Source organism: Gymnoscopelus braueri, assembly GCF_963280865.1.
Source record: "Gymnoscopelus braueri genome assembly, chromosome: 18".
Taxonomy (NCBI): domain Eukaryota; kingdom Metazoa; phylum Chordata; class Actinopteri; order Myctophiformes; family Myctophidae; genus Gymnoscopelus; species Gymnoscopelus braueri.
In genome coordinates this window covers 34,045,588-34,069,152 of record NC_137618.1, presented here as the reverse complement: position 1 = coordinate 34,069,152, position 23,565 = coordinate 34,045,588, and the positions used below count along the sequence as shown (strand labels likewise).

General features: G+C 42.1%; 1 protein-coding gene across 1 annotated transcript; it reads right to left on the bottom strand.

Moving 5' to 3' along the window:
* Positions 1-4,481: 4,481 nt before the first annotated feature.
* On the bottom strand, positions 4,482-23,495 carry LOC308073333 (transient receptor potential cation channel subfamily M member 2-like; the record flags this gene model as incomplete). The annotated part of the gene is made up of 32 exons (XM_080412208.1): positions 4,482-4,770; positions 4,998-5,114; positions 5,404-5,505; positions 5,962-6,040; positions 6,141-6,227; positions 6,335-6,442; positions 6,547-6,611; positions 6,730-6,884; positions 6,974-7,061; positions 8,267-8,354; positions 8,549-8,681; positions 9,153-9,334; positions 9,958-10,138; positions 10,704-10,875; positions 11,308-11,440; positions 11,538-11,656; positions 12,369-12,594; positions 12,950-13,048; positions 14,168-14,280; positions 14,478-14,623; positions 17,417-17,546; positions 18,301-18,435; positions 18,672-19,055; positions 19,367-19,488; positions 20,757-20,859; positions 20,981-21,181; positions 21,277-21,338; positions 21,454-21,634; positions 21,835-22,001; positions 22,250-22,430; positions 22,645-22,813; positions 23,329-23,495. The coding sequence occupies 32 exons, from the start codon at positions 23,493-23,495 to the stop codon at positions 4,642-4,644; spliced, it is 4,524 nt and encodes a 1,507-aa protein (XP_080268334.1). The 3' UTR covers positions 4,482-4,641.
* Positions 23,496-23,565: the final 70 nt, after the last annotated feature.

The following is a 23,565-nucleotide window of genomic DNA, read 5'->3' as shown; positions in this document are numbered from 1 at the left end:
TTGCTACAAAACCTGTATATCCAGTCATTTGGGGGCATAAACGAGAAGTTGAATGATAAAGTCTGATATTAGTTTAGCTCCAATCGGAATATTAAGTTATTATTTATTATACTAACACCTTTTACTATAGTGTTTTATTACTAGCCCCATTTGGAACCTCTCCCTCCGCTGTATAGCTCCTATGAGGCTCCACAGCGTCGGGTGCCGGGACGACACTGGCGAATATTGGCCACTACCAATAGGGAATTTTAGCAAGATGTTTGGACCATCTGTGAAAAAATTTACTACTAATAGCTTTCTTCACCAATGTGTTCTTATAGGTGTCTAGAATCACCTCTCAATTAATGCAAACCCAAATCCTTGTGGAAAATCCTGGAGAGCCAATCAAAGTTAAGGAGCCCAGAGGGCTTGGGTCAAGCCCCCAGAACCCAGTGGTTTCACTGAAGCCAATTGAACATGCTGGCCATTTGAGGTATTGCAGGTGTGGCCAATGTATGTGAACGAGGCCATGGGGCTTCGAGAATCTTCAGTGACGCGTTCGAAGCCCCAAATAGGCCGCGCCCATCACATTTTCCAATACGTTTCCAACCCGGAAGAAGGGTTCAAATAGGCACATGCGCTGGGTGAGCAACTCAATGCAAGTGGATGGGAGGCGATATCCGGTGCCCTCTCTATTATTTTTAACTCTATGGCTTGGGTGAAAAATATGAAAAAAAAAAAAAAATGTCTAAAATTAACTTGTGAGGTGTCTAACTAGGGGTTTTCAGGGGTGCTGAATCCATTCCAACCATTATTTTTGAGTAAAAATATTGGTATATTGGTTATTGTTAAGCTGTAATGTAAAGCACAGTGTACTGTATAATCAACGGTAGGGGATTGGGGTGTTGTTGAATTGATTCTATTCTGAAAAATAAAATAAGAAAATATTGCAAAACACTTGATAAGAGTGTACACCTACTGTGCACATGCTCAGTGGGATACACTGTCTGCATTTGGGGAAGGAGCGTGAGTGTTGCATCCTGGAAAATATTTCTGGACGATTTTATGGTATGGTAGTGTATCTACTTTTTGGCATTTCTTTTCCTCTGCTGGCAAACCTTTGATTACTGTGAAATTAGAATATCAAATTTCTCTAGCCTATTGCTTACATTGAACAACCATTAGTTAAACAATCATGACACTTGTCTTTTAGTAGGCAACAACATGGAAGAGGATTCTGTAGCTTGTGACTTAAGGTGCTTCATCTGTGGTGGTCCTGAGACTGAGATTCAGAAGCTCTCCAAAGTCACCTAAAAAGGCAATGCACAGATTTTGTCTTATTCTGAGAGTGTGGATGATGCAGCATTAATCAGAAGAATACATGAGGACTGGAAAAACAGAGATGACCCCAAACTAAGATACCATTTGGAATGCAAAACCGAGCTGTGGATGTGGAGCTGCTATCACTTGAACTACTTGACCCAGACAATGCCCTGCATCTTTTCTTCCTGTCTGGCCGTTGGTCTTGCTCATCTTGCTCTAAAGAATAGATTATGTTTAAAGTTTGTATTAAATTATGATGTCACTCACAACATAGAATAGGATTGAAATCTGCAAGTGGCAACAGGGTCTTGTTGACGAGTGAGGGGAGGACGGAGCAGGAGATCAGCCTGAGAATCGGAGCAGCAGGAGCGGTATTGCAGTCGCTATACCGCACTGTTGTGACGAAAAGAGAGCTGAGCCAGAAGGCAAAGCTCTCGATATACAGAGAAATCTTCGTTCCTACTCTCACCTATATGGTCATGAAGTGTGGGTCATGACCGAAAGAATAAGATCGCGAAATGAGTTTTCTCAGACGGGTGGCCGGCCTCTCCCTTAGAGATAAGGTGAGAAGTTCGGTCATCTGCGAGAGACTCGGAGTAAAACGGCTGCTCCTTGACATGGAAAGGATGCCTCCCGAGCATCTCCCAAAGGGGATTCTCGTGGCAAGTCCCACTGGGAAAAGACCCCGTGGCAGACCGAGGACCAGATGGGGGGATTATATCTCCACACTGGCCTGGGAACGCCTCGGGATCCCTCAGGAGGAAGTTGCTAATGTTGCTCTGGTAAGGGAAGTCTGGAAATCTCTGTTGGAACTGTTACCCCCGCAACCCGATTCTGGATAAGCGGTTGAAGATGGATGGATGGATGGACGGATGGACGGACGGACGGACGGACGGACGTGGCAACTCATGTAGTCTTCTGATTAATGCTGCATCATCCATACTCTCAGAATAAGACAAAATCTGTGCATAGCCTTTTTGGGTGACTTTTGAGAGCTTTTGAATCTCAGTCTCAGGACCACCACAGATGATGCACCTTAAGCCACAAGCTACAGAATCCTCTTCCATGTTGTTGCCTACTAAAAGACAAGTGTCATGATTGTTTAACTAATGGTTGTTCAATGTAAGCAATAGGCTAGAGAAAATTGATATTCTAAATTCACAGTAATCAAAAGTTTTGCCAGCAGAGGAAAATAAATGCCAAAAAGTACATACACTACCATACCATAAAATCGTCCAGAAATATTTTCCAGGATGCAACACTCCCGCTCCTTCCCCACATGCAGACAGCGTATCCCACTGAGCATGTGCACAGTAGGTGTACACTCTTATCAAGTGTTTAGCAATATTTTCTTATTTTAATTTTCAGAATAGAATCAATTCAACAACACCCCAATCCCCTACCATTGATTATACACTGTTTACATTACAGCTTAACAATAACCAATATACCAATATTAGATGGCCAGGGAGACATTTTTACTAAAAAATAATGGTTGGAATGGATTCAGCACCCCTGAAACCCCCTAGTTAGACACCTCACAAGTTAATTTTAGACTTTTATTTTTTATTTTATATTCTTCACCCAAGCTCTCTGGGCTCTTTAACTTTGATTGGCTCTCCAGGATTTTCCACAAAAATGTGGGTTTGCATTAATTGAGAGGTGATTCTAGACACCTATAAGAACACATTGGTGAAGAAAGCTATTGGTAGTAAATTTTTTCACTGATGGTCCAAACATCTTGCTAAAATTCCCTAACTACCCTGAAACATGAGACGAGCGTCATGTGAACCATGGCTAGGAAAACACGGCACAGGCTGACTAAATAAGCGATTTAAACGCTTGTTTCAACCCGTCGGTAACATTTTCTTGGTCGCTAAAATGTAAAACATCTGGACTACCTTTACTTTTTGGATACGATGTGCGGGAAAAGGTAAGAATCATGCATATTAGTGGCCAATTTTCACCGGTGTCGTCAACTCCTTATATATATCTATGGTCAACTCCCCCCCCTAATTCTATGCGTCAACTGCCGGCACTCGACGCTGTGGAACCTCATCTCGGAGCTATAGCTACAGTGCGTGCCAACCATAGAGCCTCTATGGTTGGCACGCACTGTAGCTATAGCTCCGAGATGTTACGTTATAATATACCTCTATGATAGAGGTATATTATAACGGTGCCAACGTATCGTCACCGCGGGGGGGGGGGGGGGCGTGGCCGCGTGGCATAGTAGCTGCAGACATACTTGTGGGGGACAATGTTAAGTCAACCTGTTTATACCCACAAAGATGTCTGCCGCTTCCAAATGACACTTGTTGACGCCCCCTTCAGGATTTTTGGCCCGCACACTATATAAATGGGGCTAATATGAGTTAAACTTATTAGACTTAGTTAAGTGATAATGATGTACCGTGCATGTTCACATCATGTATACTGTACTTTACTTAAGACCATATTTGAAATATTTCATGTTTTAACATTTTGGACAAAACAGCCAATTTTACATAGAGGTGCCCAGATGTCCTTAGTGCCCACCTGCTATGAATCAGAGCTAGAACGAGGTGGGCTTGACAGATGGAAAAGGAATATTCTGTTTGGAGTTGAGTTGGCAGATATTGATTATGAACTGAATTAAGAAAAACGCAGACATGACACTCAAAGCATTTAAATGTGGTTTATTTTTTTTATGCAGCAAATTAATTATAAAATTACTTTTATATTTTTTTCTATAGCATATTCACATTCATTTAGGCCTATATAGGCTAATTGTGACATCAAAACTATATTCAGTTATTATTGTGTAAATAATCAATATTAAGGCTAATGGTGTTTGATTTCATAAACTAACACATGGAATATACAGTACTGTACTGTAATGTACACAATGTGTGTGTGTCATGTATGTGTGTGTGTGTGTGTGTGTGTGTGTGTGTGTGTGTGTGTGTGTGTGTGTGTGTGTGTGTGTGTGTGTGTGTGTGTGTGTGTGTGTGTGTACTGTATGCATATGTATATATACACACACACACACACACACACACACACATACACAGTATAATTAACACCTTGACATGCCAAAATGAATAGAAACTGGTTAAAGTGCAGATTTGAAGGCATATATTCATCATAATGTATACAACATTAAAGTGCACAGTTCAGTGTGTGCCACATAAATTACAGTGCCAATATGTTTATGTGACACATAACAGTAGAATATGGCATTTTTCTTACAGTATCTTGAGCATTTTTGTCAGATGCTGTCAGTGCATTAACATTTGTCTTGATAAATGTAAAACCTGAGGACGGATCACAGCATTTAACAGTATTGCAGTCACGTTGTCAGAACTTCCTGTTGTGTAGCTCTGCGACCCTTCGTAGAGCATCTCTTTGGTGTGGGCACAGTTGTGTTTTACTGCTCAGCTCCTGCCACTGGATAAATTCTGCAGAGCCATGCAGGCTACTGGCCACCTGAAGAAAGAATGAACCCAAACCATTCAGTATAAATACAGAGGATTCAGTAAATAAGTGTCAATGCATTGTCAAACAAGGACACCAGTTACCTATTAACCTTTACAAATGTTATAATTTTGTACTAATACAGTAGCAATCACTTATTCAAATGGTGGACATCTAATTTAGGAATGAAACCATTTGCATTGTACCTAATTGTGCAAACAAGATATTTGAGTCCTCACCATATGGTTGATGTCTGACATAAGTAGGCCCTGTCTGTCCAGGTGAATGTTTAGAACAGTGGTTTCTACCCAAGCATGATCTGTATTCCTGCAGTCATCCACGTAGCCCTCAAACACCTAAAGCATAAAGATGTACGTGTGCTGTTTGTTCAAACACCTCTGCATTTAGCATTAGTTTCATTATTAGTTACACAGAAACAGGAATGAAATAAATGAGGGGTGATGAGAGGATGGCAATAATAATTATAGACCATCCTGAAATGGAAACGTCACAGGTTCCATGTCAATAATAGCTGACCTTCCAATGTGACCTTGAGCAAGGCAGATTATTGTTAGTTTCCCTTATAGGAGTGTCAGATAAATGGCTAATTGTAAGTAATTACAAGATTTTGTTGAAACTGCTTACCTTGGTTCCCTGTCTGACCTTTGCTTTCATTTTTTCAAAGACCTGTTTCCCCATGATTCTTGTAAGCGTCACTGGAAGGAGCTCATCAGATTGGACAGGCCCCTAAAGAGGACGTTTCAAAATCAAAACACATTATACTTCGTTGCATGACCGCGTCACTTGACAAGAATCAAGTATTTTTGGCGTTGAGCGACACGTCCGTATCACTAAGTATAAATTAACGTAACCATCTTAAGTCAAAGTATAATACATAAATTAACCACTTGAACCCCATATGGGTAACCGGAGTCCCTCAGAGCTCAATACTAGTGTATTTTCTGTTTTGTGTTATTGTGGGGAAAGCTTTCACTTTCACTAAAGCTTAAGCTTTCGCTTTTGTTATCTTGGGGAAAACTTTCGGTGAAAATCAAAGCTTGTCGATCTGCTATTTTCACCAAAAGCTTTCCCCACAATACCGATGCTGGGGTTTAAGTGGTTAAACCCAAGTCTAACCCAGCCAATCTGAACAAAATGGTTAACACAGCTCTCAAAACGAAGTGAACAAACTGCTAAGCTCACCCCAGGCAGGGTCCATGTCATTTGAGTCACGTTCCAAAGAGCCAGAAACTCCAAAGAAGAGCGCTCAGCATCTCGCCATCTAAAAACACATTTACAAGGGCTCAGTTCATCTTTTTTTTCCTCCTGTATTGGTGAACAAAATGCTGTTGATGATACTTGAGAACAAAACACACACCTACCGTGTAAGAACAGGGTCTATGATCAGGTTAGGACCCAGGTGGCCGAGTACACCTCTTCCCCTGATGCCTGTTCTCCCTCCTGGGTTTCTTATGACAGGATTATAACAGGAAACATGAGTAATATGACATATCAAAACATGTTCGTTATAATAATACCTGTTGTTTAATGTCACATGTCTCATATGGTATCATACCTGTAATTATCCAAGAACAGAGACTCTGATCTGTGAAGGGCAAACAAAGATTTAGCGTAGATTGGGTAATACCTCAACACTGGTGCCTTATCAGATGACACAAACCCCCTTAGGAGCCAGGGTGTAGTTGATTAACTTTAAACGTGATCCAAGAAAAATCAATTTCCAGCTCTGTAAGCAAAACTGTTGTCTTCCTTTACATAAAAACATACCCATCAGTCTGATCTTCGTTATTTTCAGAGACATAAAAAGGGGGCATGTATGAGGTAAAGCTGACCTAGAAAAGAGAGGATATTACTTATTAAATCCAATAAACCCAAATGGTTATCATGCAGCAGTCATCTAAGGACCAGCTACAAAGTCTCAGCATTGATTATGTAATGAATGTCAAGTACCTCCCACGGCACCTTCTCCTCAGGCACAGGAAAGCGGTTGACATTGCTGTCTGGGTAATGGAACTGCCGGGCATTCACATGAAACTTGTCACAGTCTCTTTCTGACATTTCTCTCCTTGTTTCTGGGGAGTCACTTTTTGAGTCTGTAATTGTTACTGGTGAGGAGACAAGCACAAGCAGTTGAGGCAAAGTCGTGTCAAATTCATTGTGTGATGCTTTTTGTCAGTGTATTTCAGATACTAACTCAGTTGTGGTGGGTCCTCTTTGGCCACACGACCCTGAGATTTGAGACTGTCCATAATCCACTGCAGGGCTTTGGCTGACTGGAAGACCTGATGAGATGAAAAGAACTGGGTCAAATACTGTCACTCACAAGCATCCCATATACGTGTGAGATTGAGCGAGTCAAGAACTACGTGAAGTTGTGAATCAACCCTGCAGTCATACAGCATTATTGTATATGTTACAGGGTGAATGGAGAACCAGGGTGATTGAAGAAGGCTCGCTCGTTTTTACCCACCCAGCAATTCTGTAGAAGAAACACTAGAGGGAGCCACAAGCCAGGCTTGTGCACAAGCATATATGGCCGCGACCACCCACACACACACAGTCACACACACACACACAGTCACACACACACACATGCGCGCGCACGCACACGCGCTCATGCTTTCAATGGACTGTTAAGATACTTTTATTGTGTTCTGCTGGCTTTTGTTTTAGTTTCTCCCTGACACACACACACACACACACACACACACACACGCACACAGTGATCCATGAAAAGAACTATTCTGTCCCTATCGGTTTACAACTCGAACGGCGCTGTGTCGACTAGTAGAGCATCGGCCGGTCAGCGCGGGCACTCGCGCCTTGAGGCGCGAGGGCGCGCCTCCTCGGCCTCAAGCTCTACTAAGTCGGCGCGCCTCCGTCATGGACAAGCGTGTGCGTGTGAACGTGTGTTCAGCGCTCCCCTAGCGTAGCTTCCTGGTTGCTATGTGGGGGGGAACAACAAAAGACAGGTCCGCGTCGCATCAAAGCCCCGCCTCTTGGCGCCGCGTTCTCCTTCTCCTCGGAGGAGGAGGAGGAGGAGGAGGAGGAGGAGGAGGAGAAGGAGGAGGAGAAGGAGAAGGAGGAGCTCCTCCTCGCGAGCCTCTCATAATAAACCCCCGCCTCGCAGCGCCGCGTCCTCCTTCTTTTGAAAATAGCAGCAATCTACAAGCTCACACTCCTTCTCCTCCTCGCGAGCCTCGCTAATAAACCCTGTCTCGAAAAGCCCCGCCTCGCCCGAAGCCCCGTGCCTAAAAACGAGCGCTCTGTCTTCAATCACCCTGGATCTCCATTCACCCTGTGACATATACACTGTATATAGCTTAAGGCTATATACAGGCATACTTTGTCATATGCCTGTATCGCTCGACAGAAATGACACGAGTCATGTGGAAAACGTTTTTGTCAAGCGACGTGCGATGGCAGCAGCTTATTAGCTCTCATACAGATACAACAATTCAGCAATAGCTGAAGATGGGCTGACAACCTGCTCCTCGAGTTGAACTAGTCTTTTCACCAAGGCAGCAGAGCTTGTCTCTTCCTCCTGCTCCAACTGTTCTGTTATGGTGGTAACCCTGAGGACATAAACAAGCACATACTTTTAACAAGCAACCTCTGGAGTGAATTTAAAAAAGGGGGAAGAAAACTTGAGAGACACTCTTGAGAGAGAGGCACAGCTGCATGTTGCATTGCCATCTCAATATACAGTATGTATATTTCCAGTCAAAGTAACCTAGGAAATTTCTAGGGAGCTAATAAAGGCTTTTACTTTTGAGCTGTGTCTAAAATGCGGCGCTCCATGCTCTGACTCTGAGAACGCCGAGTGGACACCAGGTAGTTGTCCTTCATTAAGGCCTCCCAGGACAGCAGTTCCTCTTCTTCTGCTTTAGGCAACTCATTCTCTGAGGAAACACAGGAATAAGCATTGTTACATTATAAGTGGGACAAATTTTACAATACCATTTTTTTACCCTAACACTCACGGCACATAAAATGCACTCATTCCATTTCTCTCTCGCATACGAACACAAAAACGTGGATTTTGTTAACTTTTAGGGACATATTGCATTGACTCCTTAACCTATAACCTTAAGCATAGCCAATCTAACCAATACGCTAACCTTAACCCTAACCTTATGAAACTGCAGTTAAAGCAAAATGGGGACAGAAAGTTTGCCCCCCCCCCCTCGCGCACACACACACACACACACACACACACACACACACACACACACACACACACACACACACACACACACACACACACACACACACACACACACACACACACACACACACACACACACACACACAGTTCACCAGTACTCCACTACTACTTTACAATTGTAAACGTTAACTAACTTGGCACTTACTGAACTCCTTAGATTTGATGGGAGGCTTGCGCAACACCATGCGCCTGATGAAGATGTAGAGATGGCTGAGGATGATGAAGGGAGGAGGGGCAGCGGGGCGGCTGTAGTACTCCTTGATCAGCTCATACCTCTGGAACTTCCAGATCCTGTCCGTGTTGTCCTGCACCACCTGGAAGGTATAGCTACGAATGAACAGAGAGGAGGAGACAAGGAAAAGACAAAGGATTGGCGTCAATCCACGTTTACACCCACAAACTTTACATCATTATTTTTCTACTTGAGGTGATCGTTTGGCTTCAGATGACTTGGATTATGCTGCATAAGCTGTATGGAGTAATTTTATTGTGATTTATTTGCCCTTGGTGGAGCTGTAAAGAACTGGTTACTTTTGACTACAGCTGTTTAGGATAATCTGTTAGAGTTGTGCTGGCAACCTTAGTGTGAGGTGGACAAAGGAAACTCAACTAGCCTACATTTCAATTGACATGAGGGTGCATTTGGATTTTTAACTGAACTGTTCCTTTAACTTGAATTTGAAGTGCTTACTTACATACATACACATATGCTATCTGAATATACATCTTTATTTGGATCTATTTACATTAACCTGTTCTCTATCTCCAGACCTGGTTTATATCCCTTTGCTCTCACTCTGCTGCTGTCCTTTCTCTTCTCACAGAATACTACAAAATGGTCTGATTCTGATACCTACAAACGTTCCAATATGTATATCCTACGTGAGTCACAGTCTCTGTCATGCAGATATGATTGAACCAAAGAGCACAGATGCTCAAGGTGAACTCACTTGAAGATGGCTATGAGGAGGTTGAGTAGCAGTATGTTGGCAAAGAGCAAATAAACACAGAGCAGGATGATGGTGAGCCACTCCGGGAATGCTGGCATCTGGTTGTCATTGAGCACAGGACACTTAGGCTTGAGAGGATCTGTGCCATTTACACTGCAGGAGCTTATGTCAAACTCAGCATCTGTAGAGGACATATAGAGGAATAAATACTTAACATGGTGACATTTAACTCCCAGCAATGGGAGTTTGAACTACAGAAATGTCAATAAGTTTAGGATAGAACTACAGCATGGCGTTGAATAAAGTGTCTAAGGTGTTTTAAAGGCAAGCAGACCCCCAGAATAATTGTCTGAAGCTAGAAAGTATCTGTCTGCTGTGGCCTGTGCTACCACAATGTCACTTCAGTAATGCTTTCTCTAAATGTACTTACTTATACTTATACAGTATGATTAAACTTTACAGGTATTTGCAAATGATCATTATTTGTTTGTTAGTACAGTACATCATGCAGCTCAAATACAAAAAAACATAAGCGACTGGACTGGAGTCCCTGGTGGCTAAACCAGTTAATGAATGACCATGTACATATTCGCCCGTAGCTTAGTGGGTACAGAGGTCATCTGGTAATCATAATGGAACTGGTTCGTGAATGGCATTTTCTCTGATTGTTCAATCTCCACTGACTTATCTAAATGTTTTAAAAATAATGTGTAATAACAGGAATAGAATGGTCCTTCTGCACTCACTATCAATATTTGAAGGGACATTCCCAAAAATGGTGAGGTATGGTTCGTACACAGCACCCCGGACAATCCAGTCCAGCCGGTCCTCGTTGTGTACAAGGATGGCCTGTTTGGCCACGCCGTACGCCACCACCCAGATACTCAGCAGGAACATGAAGAAAAACATATCCGTCATCTGCGGGGCGGAGAGGCAAAGACAAACAGTCACAAGACAGATGCAACAATCGGAACGATGGAGGATGATAAGCGTACAGTATAATTAGAAACCAGGTGCCCGTTAAGACAGACAGTCACAAACTAGAAGCACTGATGTCTGGTATCAGAATGGAAATGTGTATGGAAACTTTGTTACCTTTTGTATTTATTATAACAATTTACAAACAGCTGCATTTAAAAACTTTCACTGGGAAATGTCGTATTACTCTGGTTTTCTATCTATCCTACCAGAATAGAAAACCAGCAGTACTTGGGAACCAATATTGTACTACAGTAGATAAACAGGTGTTTTGAAGGATCATGCTGCAAGTTCTACTTTTGTCAGATTAGCCATCTGTGTCGATAGTCACAATACCAGAATGGACTATCCCTCCCTCATCCATCTTCTCACCATTCTCCTGACAATGATGATCTTGGGGCCCAGGGTTCTACTGATAGTGAAAATGGCCATCAGACGGAGGGAGAAGACTATGAAGTCAATGCAGAGGACGATTTTACCTGCATAGAACAGCTCAGTCTTTAGCCTATAAGAGGAGGAGAGCATAGACAGTCGTATAGCAAACCCAACAACTTGTTAATCTTTTGATTACATCATGCCTTTCTCAGAGGGGTGACGCTCACCTAAAGGCAAGGCCGATAATGAAGAGGACAATGGAAAGCACATCTAGGATATTCCACAACTCATTGATGTACATCCTTGCCTTCTTACGGAACCCGAATCCATCAGGGTCATGAAAAAGCTGAAACAGGAAGGACGGGCGAAAAATATAAACAATGCCGTTTTAATGCGGTCATCAGTTCATGAAGTGATGAGAGGATCCTCATTGTAAAAGCTGTTATTCATTGTTTGTCTGTGTTTGTGCACATGCAGTATGTTATGCGTGAATTTCCGCACAGATTGATAAAAAAAAAACCTGATTTAGGCTGCTTTGTTTGAGTCAAGTTGTGTAAAGTAACTAAGTACATTTACTCAAGTATTGTACTTCAGTTCACTTTTGAGGAATTTTTCCAATTTCCAATACTTTTACTTCTACTCCATTACATCTCAGAGGCAAATAGTGTACTTTTTACTCCACTACAATTATTTGAAACCAATAGTTACTAGTTACTTTGTAGATTTTGATTATTATTATTACAAAACATACATTAACCACTTCAGCCCTATATACATTTTGGCCATTTGAAAATAGCCGATCTACTAAGTATATTTTAATGCCAATACTTTTGTACTTTTACCCAAGTACATTTTGAATTTCGGACTTTTACTTGTAATGTAGTATTTCTACATTGCAGTAATAATACTTTTACTTAAGTAAAACATTTGAGTACTTTTTCCACCACTGATTGTTTGTCTGTGTTTGTGCACATGCAGTATGTTATGCATGAATTTCCGCACAGATTTTTATAAAAAACCTGAACTTTGATGGAGTCAACCCACTGCGGTCGTCTTACCTGTCTGACCTCCTCACACACTAAAGAAGCGAGCCAGATGTAGAGCAGTATCTCTATCCAGGAGGGCGTGACCTGGAAGTCAACCATCAGCACCACGGCAAACAGGAAGAGGAAGGCAAAGTAGGACACAATGTTCCAGTAGAACTTGACCTGAGGAGAGCCGTACAGGCTGACCAGTCTGGACCAGCACCCCAGAGGCTTCAGGGCCTTCAGAAGGGGAAGGGTGCTGAGGAGAGCAGCAGAGGTCACTGAGCTTAAATGGATATACCTTGGACCTGGCGGGCGTGCGTGCGTGCGTGGAGAGGGGGTTTGACATAGCAAAAGTAACACTCAAAAAATAACTAAATAAAAAAGGTCAAGGTATCCCTGTAAACTCCTTGATAGCCAAATGATTACAATTTCCAAAAACGTAATTAGTTTTTGTGCCCAGAAACCACTCAGATAAGTCAGGTAAGGAGTGGATACCAGTACCATGTACAGTAGAACATTATAAACATTCAAACACATGTAGCTTGCATATGCATAGTGTTCACATTTCTGCTGTAAAAATCATACAAAGCACACAGCTATTGTCCACTTACGGAACAAATGTCTTTCTCCGAATGGAACTTCCTGTAACAGTCTCCATGGTGATGATCTCCTCACTCCGCTCTGCTTCTCTTTGGATGACTTCATCACGTCTTTTTTTATTCACAAATACATTTAAAACACGTGAAAATATAACCATTTTTGGTAACAATTGCTATGTATCCTATGTCTATAATGCATTATAATCATACTTATAAGGCATTATAATCTGCTTGTAACACAGTATAATTATAGTTATAAGAAGAAGAAGTGTTATCATAGTATTATCATAAAGTATCATATGAATACTTTATTAACATGTTGCAAGTTAACAGTATGGCAAGTGCAATGCAGGTATGCTAAAAGGAGAACACAAAAAATCCTGGGGGGCTTTTTTCCATTGTGGTCCTATAATCCAGGGTATTATTAATTGCCATAGTTGTAATACATTATAATAATGTATTATAATTACTGTCACTGTTATAATGCATTATAGTATGATTATAAGTCACTATAAGTGGCCATGGGATGCTTTAAGTAAGTACGTTTGTGTTGTTCTTGCACAAATGTAATTTAACTTTTAATTTAACTTAAAGCACCCAATGACCATTTATTGTGACTTCACACACACTATAATGCATCATAACAGTTAATATAATGCATTGTATAAGTATTATAATGTATTACAACTATGATAAAACTATGATCCTGGTCAAAAGAAAAAGTCTGTGTGACCAGTGATTATGAAGTATTATGATACTTGACTTTATTATAAGTCATTTCTATAATGATGGGTTATGATTGGATTATGAATACTTATGAGTGCTATAGTGTTATAAGTAGATTTGAAAAGCATTATAGACAGGGATACATACAGTAGCAAGTGTTACCACTGAATTATACAAAGTGTGTGCTTCACTGCCACCATGTGGTGATAGATGTGTACAACTTTAAATTTACAGTATAACATCGTTTTGATAATAGTAATACAGACTTCTAGCACTGTTGTATCGCAAAGCAACTAAATATCTATAAAGAATATTATATAGGCAATAGTTACTTATGTACCATTAGGATTATAATACTTTATGATAGCTCATAACAATTAATTCATAACAAAAATGACAGATTTTCAAGTGAAAATATTTGTTTTTACTTGAAAGACTGTTATTTTCAGAGAGCCACACGGCATACAACAAAGTATAAAGGAGGTTTGTAAGAATACCCCCAACCTAAAAGCCAGAAAACCAGTGTAGATAAGGGGGAAGAAGAGCATGCAGGTCAGTACTATCCACACAGGATTGTCCACCGCTAGCTCCCCACACCAGATCTGGGTCAACAGAGCCTGAGGGACGAAGACACTTCAACCGGTTAGATCATCCATCTTTATAATGAAGCATCAGAAAGTAATATCTACACATCATTCTCTATTATATTCAAATAGAGATTAAGACAGATTGATGTACAGCATTTTGTGTAAATACGTTTTATATACTAGAGATCTTTTAAAGTCACATAATGATAAAGCTGAGGGTATTGTACCTGCACCCCTGACTGAGCCACAAAGCTTTTGTCATCTGCCTCTAGGGCCAGTCTAAGGCATGTGGTCGACCCCCAGGACGGTGAGACTCGAACCAGCAACTTCTGTGCTCGTTCCTCATCACAGCAATGGCACTCGCTGAACACACCTGGAAAACACACACACGCACTTTTCATTTAACACATTCCATGCCAGAGGTTAATATCATAATGTACTCACCAGTGCCAGCGTTTTATTGTTGTTTTTTTGTTTTTTTCATGTCGCCACAGACCTCGCTAAATAAGTTAAAAGTGCGCGTTCATTTGGTTCTAAACACACAGCGGATCTGTTCTTCTTCTTAGGCCTTTCAATGGGACACTGCATTCATGATTTGAGGCATTTTGTTCCAAAAATGTGTTTTGCTAAATTAGACCTGCTGGTGGCGCTATAACAGGCCAATGTGAATGTGAAAAGGGGGGAATTTCTTCCTCGGCCTAGTGGGAATCTGCATGCAAAATTTCACGGAAATTGCACGTTCATGTTTTGAGGCATTTTGTTCAAAACTGACCAATCCTGCAAACTTTGGAAGCCACTGTAAGCCAAATAGGATGGAATATGAAATATCAGACAGATCCATCAGAATCACATGACTATGGAGATGCAGTGTACCAATTTGCGTGTTTTTTGGACAGAATCTGAAAGAATAATCTCCAAAAATGTATTTTACATTAGTCGGCCTCCTGGTGGCGCTGTAAAAAGCAGATGTGAAAAATGCAGTCCAGATGTTTTTCCTTGACCTCTAGGGAGTGTGCGTGCAAAGTTTCACGCAGATCGGTGCAGTTATAGTAAAAAATGCAAATCGGCCAGTTATAGCGCCACCATGAGGCTGATTTGAAACATTTCAAGTGGCATTTCTTCTTCGGCCTAGTGGGAATGTGCGTGTGCAATTTTATGGAAATGGCAAGCTGCGTTCATGATTGGAGGCAGTTTGTTCAAAACGGACCAATCCAGCCAACCTTAGCCAATGAGGATGCAATATGGGAAATCGGACAGATCCGGGTTGATCACATGACTATAGAGATACTGTGTACCGATTTGCATGACGTTTGGTTAAAAGCTGTAGGTGTAATGGGAAAAAATGGGTTTTGCACAAATCGGCCTCCTGGTGGCGCTATAACAGGCCCATGTGAAAAATGTGGGGCAGAGGTTCTGAATTGGCATCCAGGGAGTGGGTGTGCACAGTTTCACAGCGACCGGGCCAACGGTGCTGGAGATTAGCCGCTCGCAGACAGATGGACACACGGACACACAGACACACGGACGGACGGACACACGGACGGACGAACGGACGGACGGACAGGGTGCAAAACATACTCTCTCGCCATGCCTTTCGGCCTGGCGGAGACAATAATAATAATAACTAGAAGGTACTGTTCCTGAAGAAACAGTGTGGGATCGCTAAGAATGTTGATGGTATTGAGTATTGATAGTGTTAGTAGAGTTAAAGGTTTGAAAGGTTTAAAGGTTTTAAAGGTTTTAAAGGTTTTAAAGGTTCTAAAGTTTTGAAAGGTTCTAAAGGTTTGAAAGGTTTGAAAGGTTTAAGAGGTTTGAAAGGTTTGAAAGGTTTAAGAGGTTCTAAAGGTTTGAAAGGTTCTAAAGGTTCTAAAGCTTTGAATGGTTCTAAAGGTTTGAAAGGTTTGAAAGGTTTAAGAGGTTCTAAAGGTTTGAAAGGTTTGAAAGGTTTAAGAGGTTCTAAAGGTTTGAAAGGTTCTAAAGGTTTGAAAGGTTTGAAAGGTTTGAAAGGTTTGAAAGGTTTGAAAGGTTTGAAAGGTTTGAAAGGTTTGAAAGGTTTAAGAGGTTCTAAAGGTTTAAGAGGTTCTAAAGGTTTGAAAGGTTCTAAAGGGTATTTACTTAAAATTATTTTTAGTCACTTTATTTACTTTAAAGTATTTTTTACTAATTTTTACAACTTTTAAGTATTTTTACTATTTTTTTCAACTTTTAAGTATTTTTACTCATGTTGAGTACTTTTAAGTATTTTTACTCAGTATAAGTACTCTTAAGTATTTTTAATCAAGGTACTTACTTTAAAGTATTTTTAGTCACTTTATTTACTTTAAAGTAGCTTTTACTAATTTTTACAACTTTTAAGTATTTTTACTCTTTTTATCAACTTTTAAGTATTTTTACTATTTTTTTCAACTTTTAAGTATTTTTACTAATTTTGAGTACTTTTAAGTATTTTTACTCAATATAAGTACTCTTAAGTATTTTTACTCAAGGTATTTACTTTAAAGTATTTTTAGTCACTTTATTTACTTTAAAGTAGCTTTTACTAATTTTTACAACTTTTAAGTATTTTTACTCTTTTTATCAACTTTTAAGTATTTTTACTATTTAAAAAGTGAAATATCTCTAAAAGTACAAATTATTTCAAAAAATTCTAATGGTAGCCAATATGTCCTAAGTAGGCTGAACGTTATAGAGTTGGAACGGAGTTTCTATCTAAAAGTATGAATTTCTCCATTGAAATGAATGGGAGTTTTTTAGAAGTAAAAAGTGAAATATCTCTAAAAGTACAAATTATTTCAAAAATTCAAATGGTAGCCGACATGTCCTGAGTAGGCCGAACGTTGAAGAGTTGGAACGGAGTTTGTAGCTAAAAGTATGAAGGACTAGTTAGGGGCCAAAAAACGGTGTTGACAATAACAGTAGTGTGATCGCTTTAGCGATCCCACAATAATAATACATCCAATTCATATATAGTAGACAACAGACCCCCATTTGATATGATTTGTATCTCTGAGACCCCAATCTAAAATGTAAAAGTGTTCATTTAACTCTGAGAATGTACATGGGGTAAGGGTTCATTTGCAGGGGATCCGCTGGAACCCTCTCTAGGAACCCTGGGGGTCCCCAGACCCTACGTGGAGAAACAGTGGTTGAAGACGTGGTGGTGTACCTATGGCATGCCTCTCATAGTGATCAGCTAGCTCTATCATTCCCTCCGCCTCGTCTGCATCGCCGACCTCTGAAGCCATCCTCTTCAAGATCTTACTGGCAGCCAGAGCAGCAGATATGCCGTCTCTGCACTGTACACACACACACACACACACACACACACACACGCACGCACACGCATACGCACACACAAGCAAGTAAAGGTTCATGCTTTCATGCCTACTGTATAAGGCCATGGACCTCATTCTTTTTTTTTTTAACTTACATTTTTTATCCCGCGATTTTTGTAACCCATTTTTTTCACCCGGTGCCAATTTCCTAAGTGATCCTGGGCGCTACACCAGCCCTACACCAGCACTACACCAGTCCCCCACAGTAGGGAGGCCAGGGCCGAGCTCATGCTTCCTTCAGGCATGAGAGCCAACTGACCTTCTTGTCACCTGACAGGGGGAGTTTCCCTGGTTGGACGTAGCGCGTGGAAGGAACACGTTATTCCAACCAGTTCCCTTCCCCTCCATCAGGCGCCCCGGCTGTCATGGGGGAGGCGGTATAGCGACCAGGATTACTACATGTTTTTGTGAGGGTATTAACTACCCTAGGAGACACGTGGAGAACATGCAAACTCCACACAGAGTAGGCCCTTTCGCCAACCCCACCTAGGGTATGGGCGCTGATGACGCGGAGGAGAAGACACGCCCCCAGCGCCCACAGCGTCCCCCGGCGGGAATCGAACCCAGGACCTTCTAGCTGTGAGGCGACAGCGCTACCGACTGCGCCACCGTGCCATGGACCTCATTCATATTCATTTTGCTCTTACTTCATACTGGGAATATGAAGTAAAAAAAAATGGCTGCCGTGTGAATATGGTCAATGGCATTTTATCACCTGCTCCCAGGCAATTTCAGCTAGTTCCTTATTGTTCTGGAGCACAGCCCACAGGAAAAGGTCTCTCCCTGGGTCTCTGAAGGGCTCATCTGTTCGTTCACTGTGCTGGAGCTCCGCCTGACCTTTGACAGGAAGCTGAAGAACAGGAACAGAAAGTACTGTATAGCAGATTCATTTGAAGACAATATCATTATATTTCCAAGTTACAGTAGTTTGGTAGCCAATTAACAACCATATAATACTGTAGGTGTGGCCTTATTCAGGCATGTCTATAGTGGTTCAGTTAACCTTTTATAAACGGAATGCCACATGTTGGACAGATAGACGGGAGAGAATGGCTTGCTGTCTGCCCTTTGCTATACGCCACTCACCGACACAGAGGTGTCCTCGGTGTCATCCCTGTCCATGTTGAGAGAGTACCTCGTGGTGGACAGAGGGTAGAGCGGCTGGGTGAACCTGCCCAGCAGGTGGCGCACCTCTTCTGAGACGTGAGCCATAGAAATGATTGTGCCTCCCATTGAGCTGGGCCGACTCCTGATACCAACCATTTTCCCCCAGCGGTTTCGGTCGTTTTTCACCCGCTTAGCCAGCTTACGGAGGAAGTAGCAGCTAGGCAGCTGGTTGTAGAGTTCACACAGTGTGTCCTCCTCCTGGAGGAAATGCCTCAAGGACACTCCGTTGTCCAGCAGCAGATGGACAAACTGAGGTTTGTCACCCACCAGTGCTGAGAACATGGCCTGTTCGAGGTCACTGGACTAGAGAATGGACAGAAAGCATGACAGGAGGATGGACATTGTATAAGCTACAGTATACACATTTCATGAATACTTGCCATTTTCTGTTGGCTGTCAGACTCTGAATTTCAACAATAGCAAAGATATGTTTAGTTGACCTGGAGTCTGACATACTGGATCCATCCATCCATCCATCCATCCATCCACCCTCTACCACTTATCCAGAATTAACAGTTACAGCAAAGAATCCCAGACCCGGGCCACATTTGCTAATTCTGACTGGGGGATCCTGAGGCATTCCAAGGCCAGCATGGATATATTATGTTATGTACCTTCCATTGGCTCTCCTCAGTGAAGATCTCAGTTTCAGCTATGTCTACACGGTTCCAGGCCACAGCCAGCTCCATTTGTCTCTGCAAGTTCTCTCTGCACAGGGACTCACTGCTCCTGGAGGCTAGGAGGACAATAAAACGTATCTACATGAATGCTTTTTGGCTGATGTGATTATCCAATTAGTCTAATGAGATGGCAGTTTGCTCAAGGATACTTGAAAAGGGGACAGACTCTACGAATACTAATGCCCTTTAAATACTATTTATAATGTGTCATTCCTCTGTGGTGCTACACAGATTTCATGTTAACTGGAATGCAACCTAACACAATCAAGGGACAGCGATATTGACCTGATCAAAAATATAATCTATCAAAGCCAAAATACTTTAGAAAAGACTTGTTTAGGGCACATGATCAGACTGTGTAACAAGGACCAACATATAAACTCATAATTCCACATTTATGCTACCTCAGAGGAGAATAAGTAGACAATATGGGTAACAATAGCGTGGAAAATATTGTAATCACTTTGTGGGCATTCCAGAGCATATTAGATCAATATCAAGGGGCAGAGCAGGTTTAGATAAAGTGATGAATCATCATAATCCTAGTGTGAGTCTCTGTGTAGTGGACCATTAAGGATACTGGCAGAGAATCTAGATCTCTGCCAGTATCAGAAATCTACATTTTAGATTAGTATGCTTTTAACACCATGCATTACAGTATGTCTTATTGGGTTAGGCTAGTCGTTAGCAAGAAGCAATGTGAGCTTTACACAAGCACTCTATGTCCTTTAGAAATCTCTCTAGATAGAAACGCTGTGCAAGTTATCTTACGAAAGAATATCTGCAATGTCTTGGGTTTCAAACTTCAGCACATTTGATATAGCAGTTTGGTCACTAGGTTTTTCTGAGAGGGAAGTGTACACCTGCTTGGCACAAAGCCTATCTGTATCTCTGTTGGTCGGTGCTGTACACTGCATTCCTTTATTCCAGGAAGGGATTGAACATCTTCGATTGTGGTCAGCCATGTCATATGCAACCATCCAATAATACACACAAATAAAGGATACCATTTAGCGGAAGTTCTTTCCCAGGATGATTCCCAATTGGTAATAGGTAACAGGTCCTGAGTCGGAACTGCAGACATGAGGCCCAGACCTTACCATTATGAGAAATATTTTCTTTACCCTTCTATTTAACCACTTAAACTTTACATACGTAGTTGACCAGGGTCCCCAGGACTCTATACTACGTCTGCTGACCCCCCCCCCCCCCCAACACCAAATCCCTTTCCCAAAAATAGCCGATCTGCTAATTTTGATGAATGTTTGCCCCAGAATAGGGACGCTAGGTTTCAAGTGGTTAAAAGCACTGTATGCCAACCCACCTTTGAGTAGTGCTTGAAGAATGGCCACGTCCACATCCCCATGCTTCTCCTCATTGATTCTGAACACTGTCAGCAGCTGAGGCATCCTGATAATGTCCTGTATCTGGTATAGAGAATGTACTACAGTTAATTACAATAACTATGTTTTCACATCATAAACACATTGCTCACTGATCTTGCTAGAGCTCTGAGCAGCGCTCAGGCTTTGAAGCCTGTAATGTTACCTTCTTAGTCCATTCTAAGATCTTGAGGTCAGAGAAGGTGTCATACTCAGCACCAAAGAATTTCTTCAGAAGCTGATGTATGAGGGCAATTGTGACACGGATTATGGGCATCCCCACCACGCTGGCTATCACATCCGCTATCCGACCTGAACCCTCCAAGATCACACATGGGGTGCTATTGATCATGGCATTGAAGATGGTCTGGGTGAAGAGAGAGACCGTCAGAAGAGAGAGAGACATCGAGGCAGGCTGACAGACGGACAGAGACAGACAGGTATACATGGATGATTACTCACATCTAGAGTGCCTGGTCCTCCATCCAGAACTACACAAACCACTGGAATTGTCACGTGACTCTCTGGAGGACAACAACATCAGTGTCACTGATAGGATGGACAAAAAGGGCACACCTCCTCCCACAACAAATATTGCAATTATAAATTAGTAGGTGGACACGGCATGGGTCACCTCACCTCTGTTCCCCAGAGGCTGCTGGTTGATGAGTTTCTCCAGACGGCTGCGCAGTTCAATCTCCACGCCGTAGCGTCCGTGAGTCCCGTCGTCCACCAGCAGGAAGTGAGAGTGGTTGTTGTCGAGGCACGACAGCCGGCCTTGTCCTTGCTCATCCATCACATAGTGAGCAGGGAAGCAACCCTGGGGAAGAGAAAGGAATAGAACAATAAGGAGATATTAGAAGAAAAAAACTAAAGAATAATGATGAAGTGGATGTATTTTTAGATACTTTGAATAAAATGGGTCTAATCAAGCAAATCATTTTTACATTACATATAGTTTCAAGTTAATGTATCTAATGCTCATGATGCAGGTTGAGAATATTCATATGTAAGCCTTACATCTGGATGCACCAGTGATTTCCTGTTATGGAGGGTTCCCCAGGTAGCCACTCCAATGGTCACTATCTGTTCCTGTGTGGAGCTGCTACTCAGGGCGTAATCCCTCACAGCCCTCCCTACATGTTTCATCACACCTGTATGTGTACCACCTGTGATGATCCATGCACCTGCACACAACATGAGGAGTTGGGACCAAAATGAGTGCGCTGCATATAGGTCCAAACACAGCAAACGCATTATAGGACACTGGAGGAATGGAATTTTGAGGCGAGGCTGTCTACATACAGTACACAGTTTACAGGCACGTGATCATCCACTAATCTCTCTTCCAGACATTTTCTAGTATCCTCTCAGTCTCTTTCTCTAACCCTCTGACTCTCTTTCCATCATGATTTGTATCTCTGTCTGGGCTGACCTGTCGTCTGGGCCACTTTGATAAGGCCTCTGTGGAACATGCCCTTGAGATGAGCTTTTAGGTAAAAGTTCTTGGCTCCTCCTGTGACCGAGATCAGCAAGTTGGGAGGTGGAAGATTCCACTGCTCTGTCAACAGCTGGTACAGGACCTCCGGAGAGGTGTCTGTGGATACTCGCACATACTGGATACACACACACGCACGCACGCACGCACACACGCACACACACACGCACACGCACACACACACACACACACACACACACACACACACACACACACACACACACACACACACACACACACACACACACAATGCATAGCAATGAATGCACATTGCACACATACACAAAGCTGAAGTTATAGCTCTGTGAAAATAACAACGCTGAGTGTCTCACCTTGCCAGTTTTCTGTGCCTGGCCACCAAAGTTGATATCTCCAAAAGCATCAGTGGGTCTTTCACAGACATGCCTGTGTTTGTTCCACGACTCTCCCGCGAAGTCCTCCGGCTTCACAGCTTCATCTACATGATGTATCTTGGGGTAGCCGCACTTACACACACCCTCTCTAACGGAGAGGTCAGAACCGATGTTTACTCATTTACACAGTCATATATATTGTACACTGTAAAGTCCTCTGGGTCCAAAGAGTGTACAAATGTAACCAAATCCATTTGGTTACATTTGTACATTCTCAGAGTTACAAATAGATACATGAGCAGTGAGCACTGAAGCTTTTACTGAGTAGACTAAAATGCAATGCAAATTCCTGGAATTGGATACAAATACCATGTAACATGTTAGATACTATGTAAGACACAGATAACGTATGATACATTCATAGTACATTCAGTAAATAAATAAAGCTCAAAACTTCAGGCCTGTTCAAAGACAATGCTGCAATATTTCATTATTTATTCTTTTGAAAGAGTTGCATCCTCTGAACTAGAGGGCAACTGATATCACTCCTGTGATGGCATGCAGACAGTAGCATCAACACCAGTGACAAGGTCAAGTCAAGACCTACAGCTATACCTCAGATAGCCTGCTTTTTCATCACATCACTCCCAGTATACACCCTACCTGTTTTCCTCTTCATAGAAGCAACACTCCTTCTTCTTGATGTTTTCCCTGATCCAGGATGATAGACAGCAGCGCTGAAAGGAGGGAGACAGACTGAGGTACTTAGAGGTTGTGCTGTTTGCCACAGCATGAACAAGGTGAGGTTCCACTACCTCAGCTTCCCCCATCCTGCAGATGGTAGACATGGGGCAGACCGGTGCTCCTCGGATCTGGGATGGGCTGCAGTTAGGACTGAAC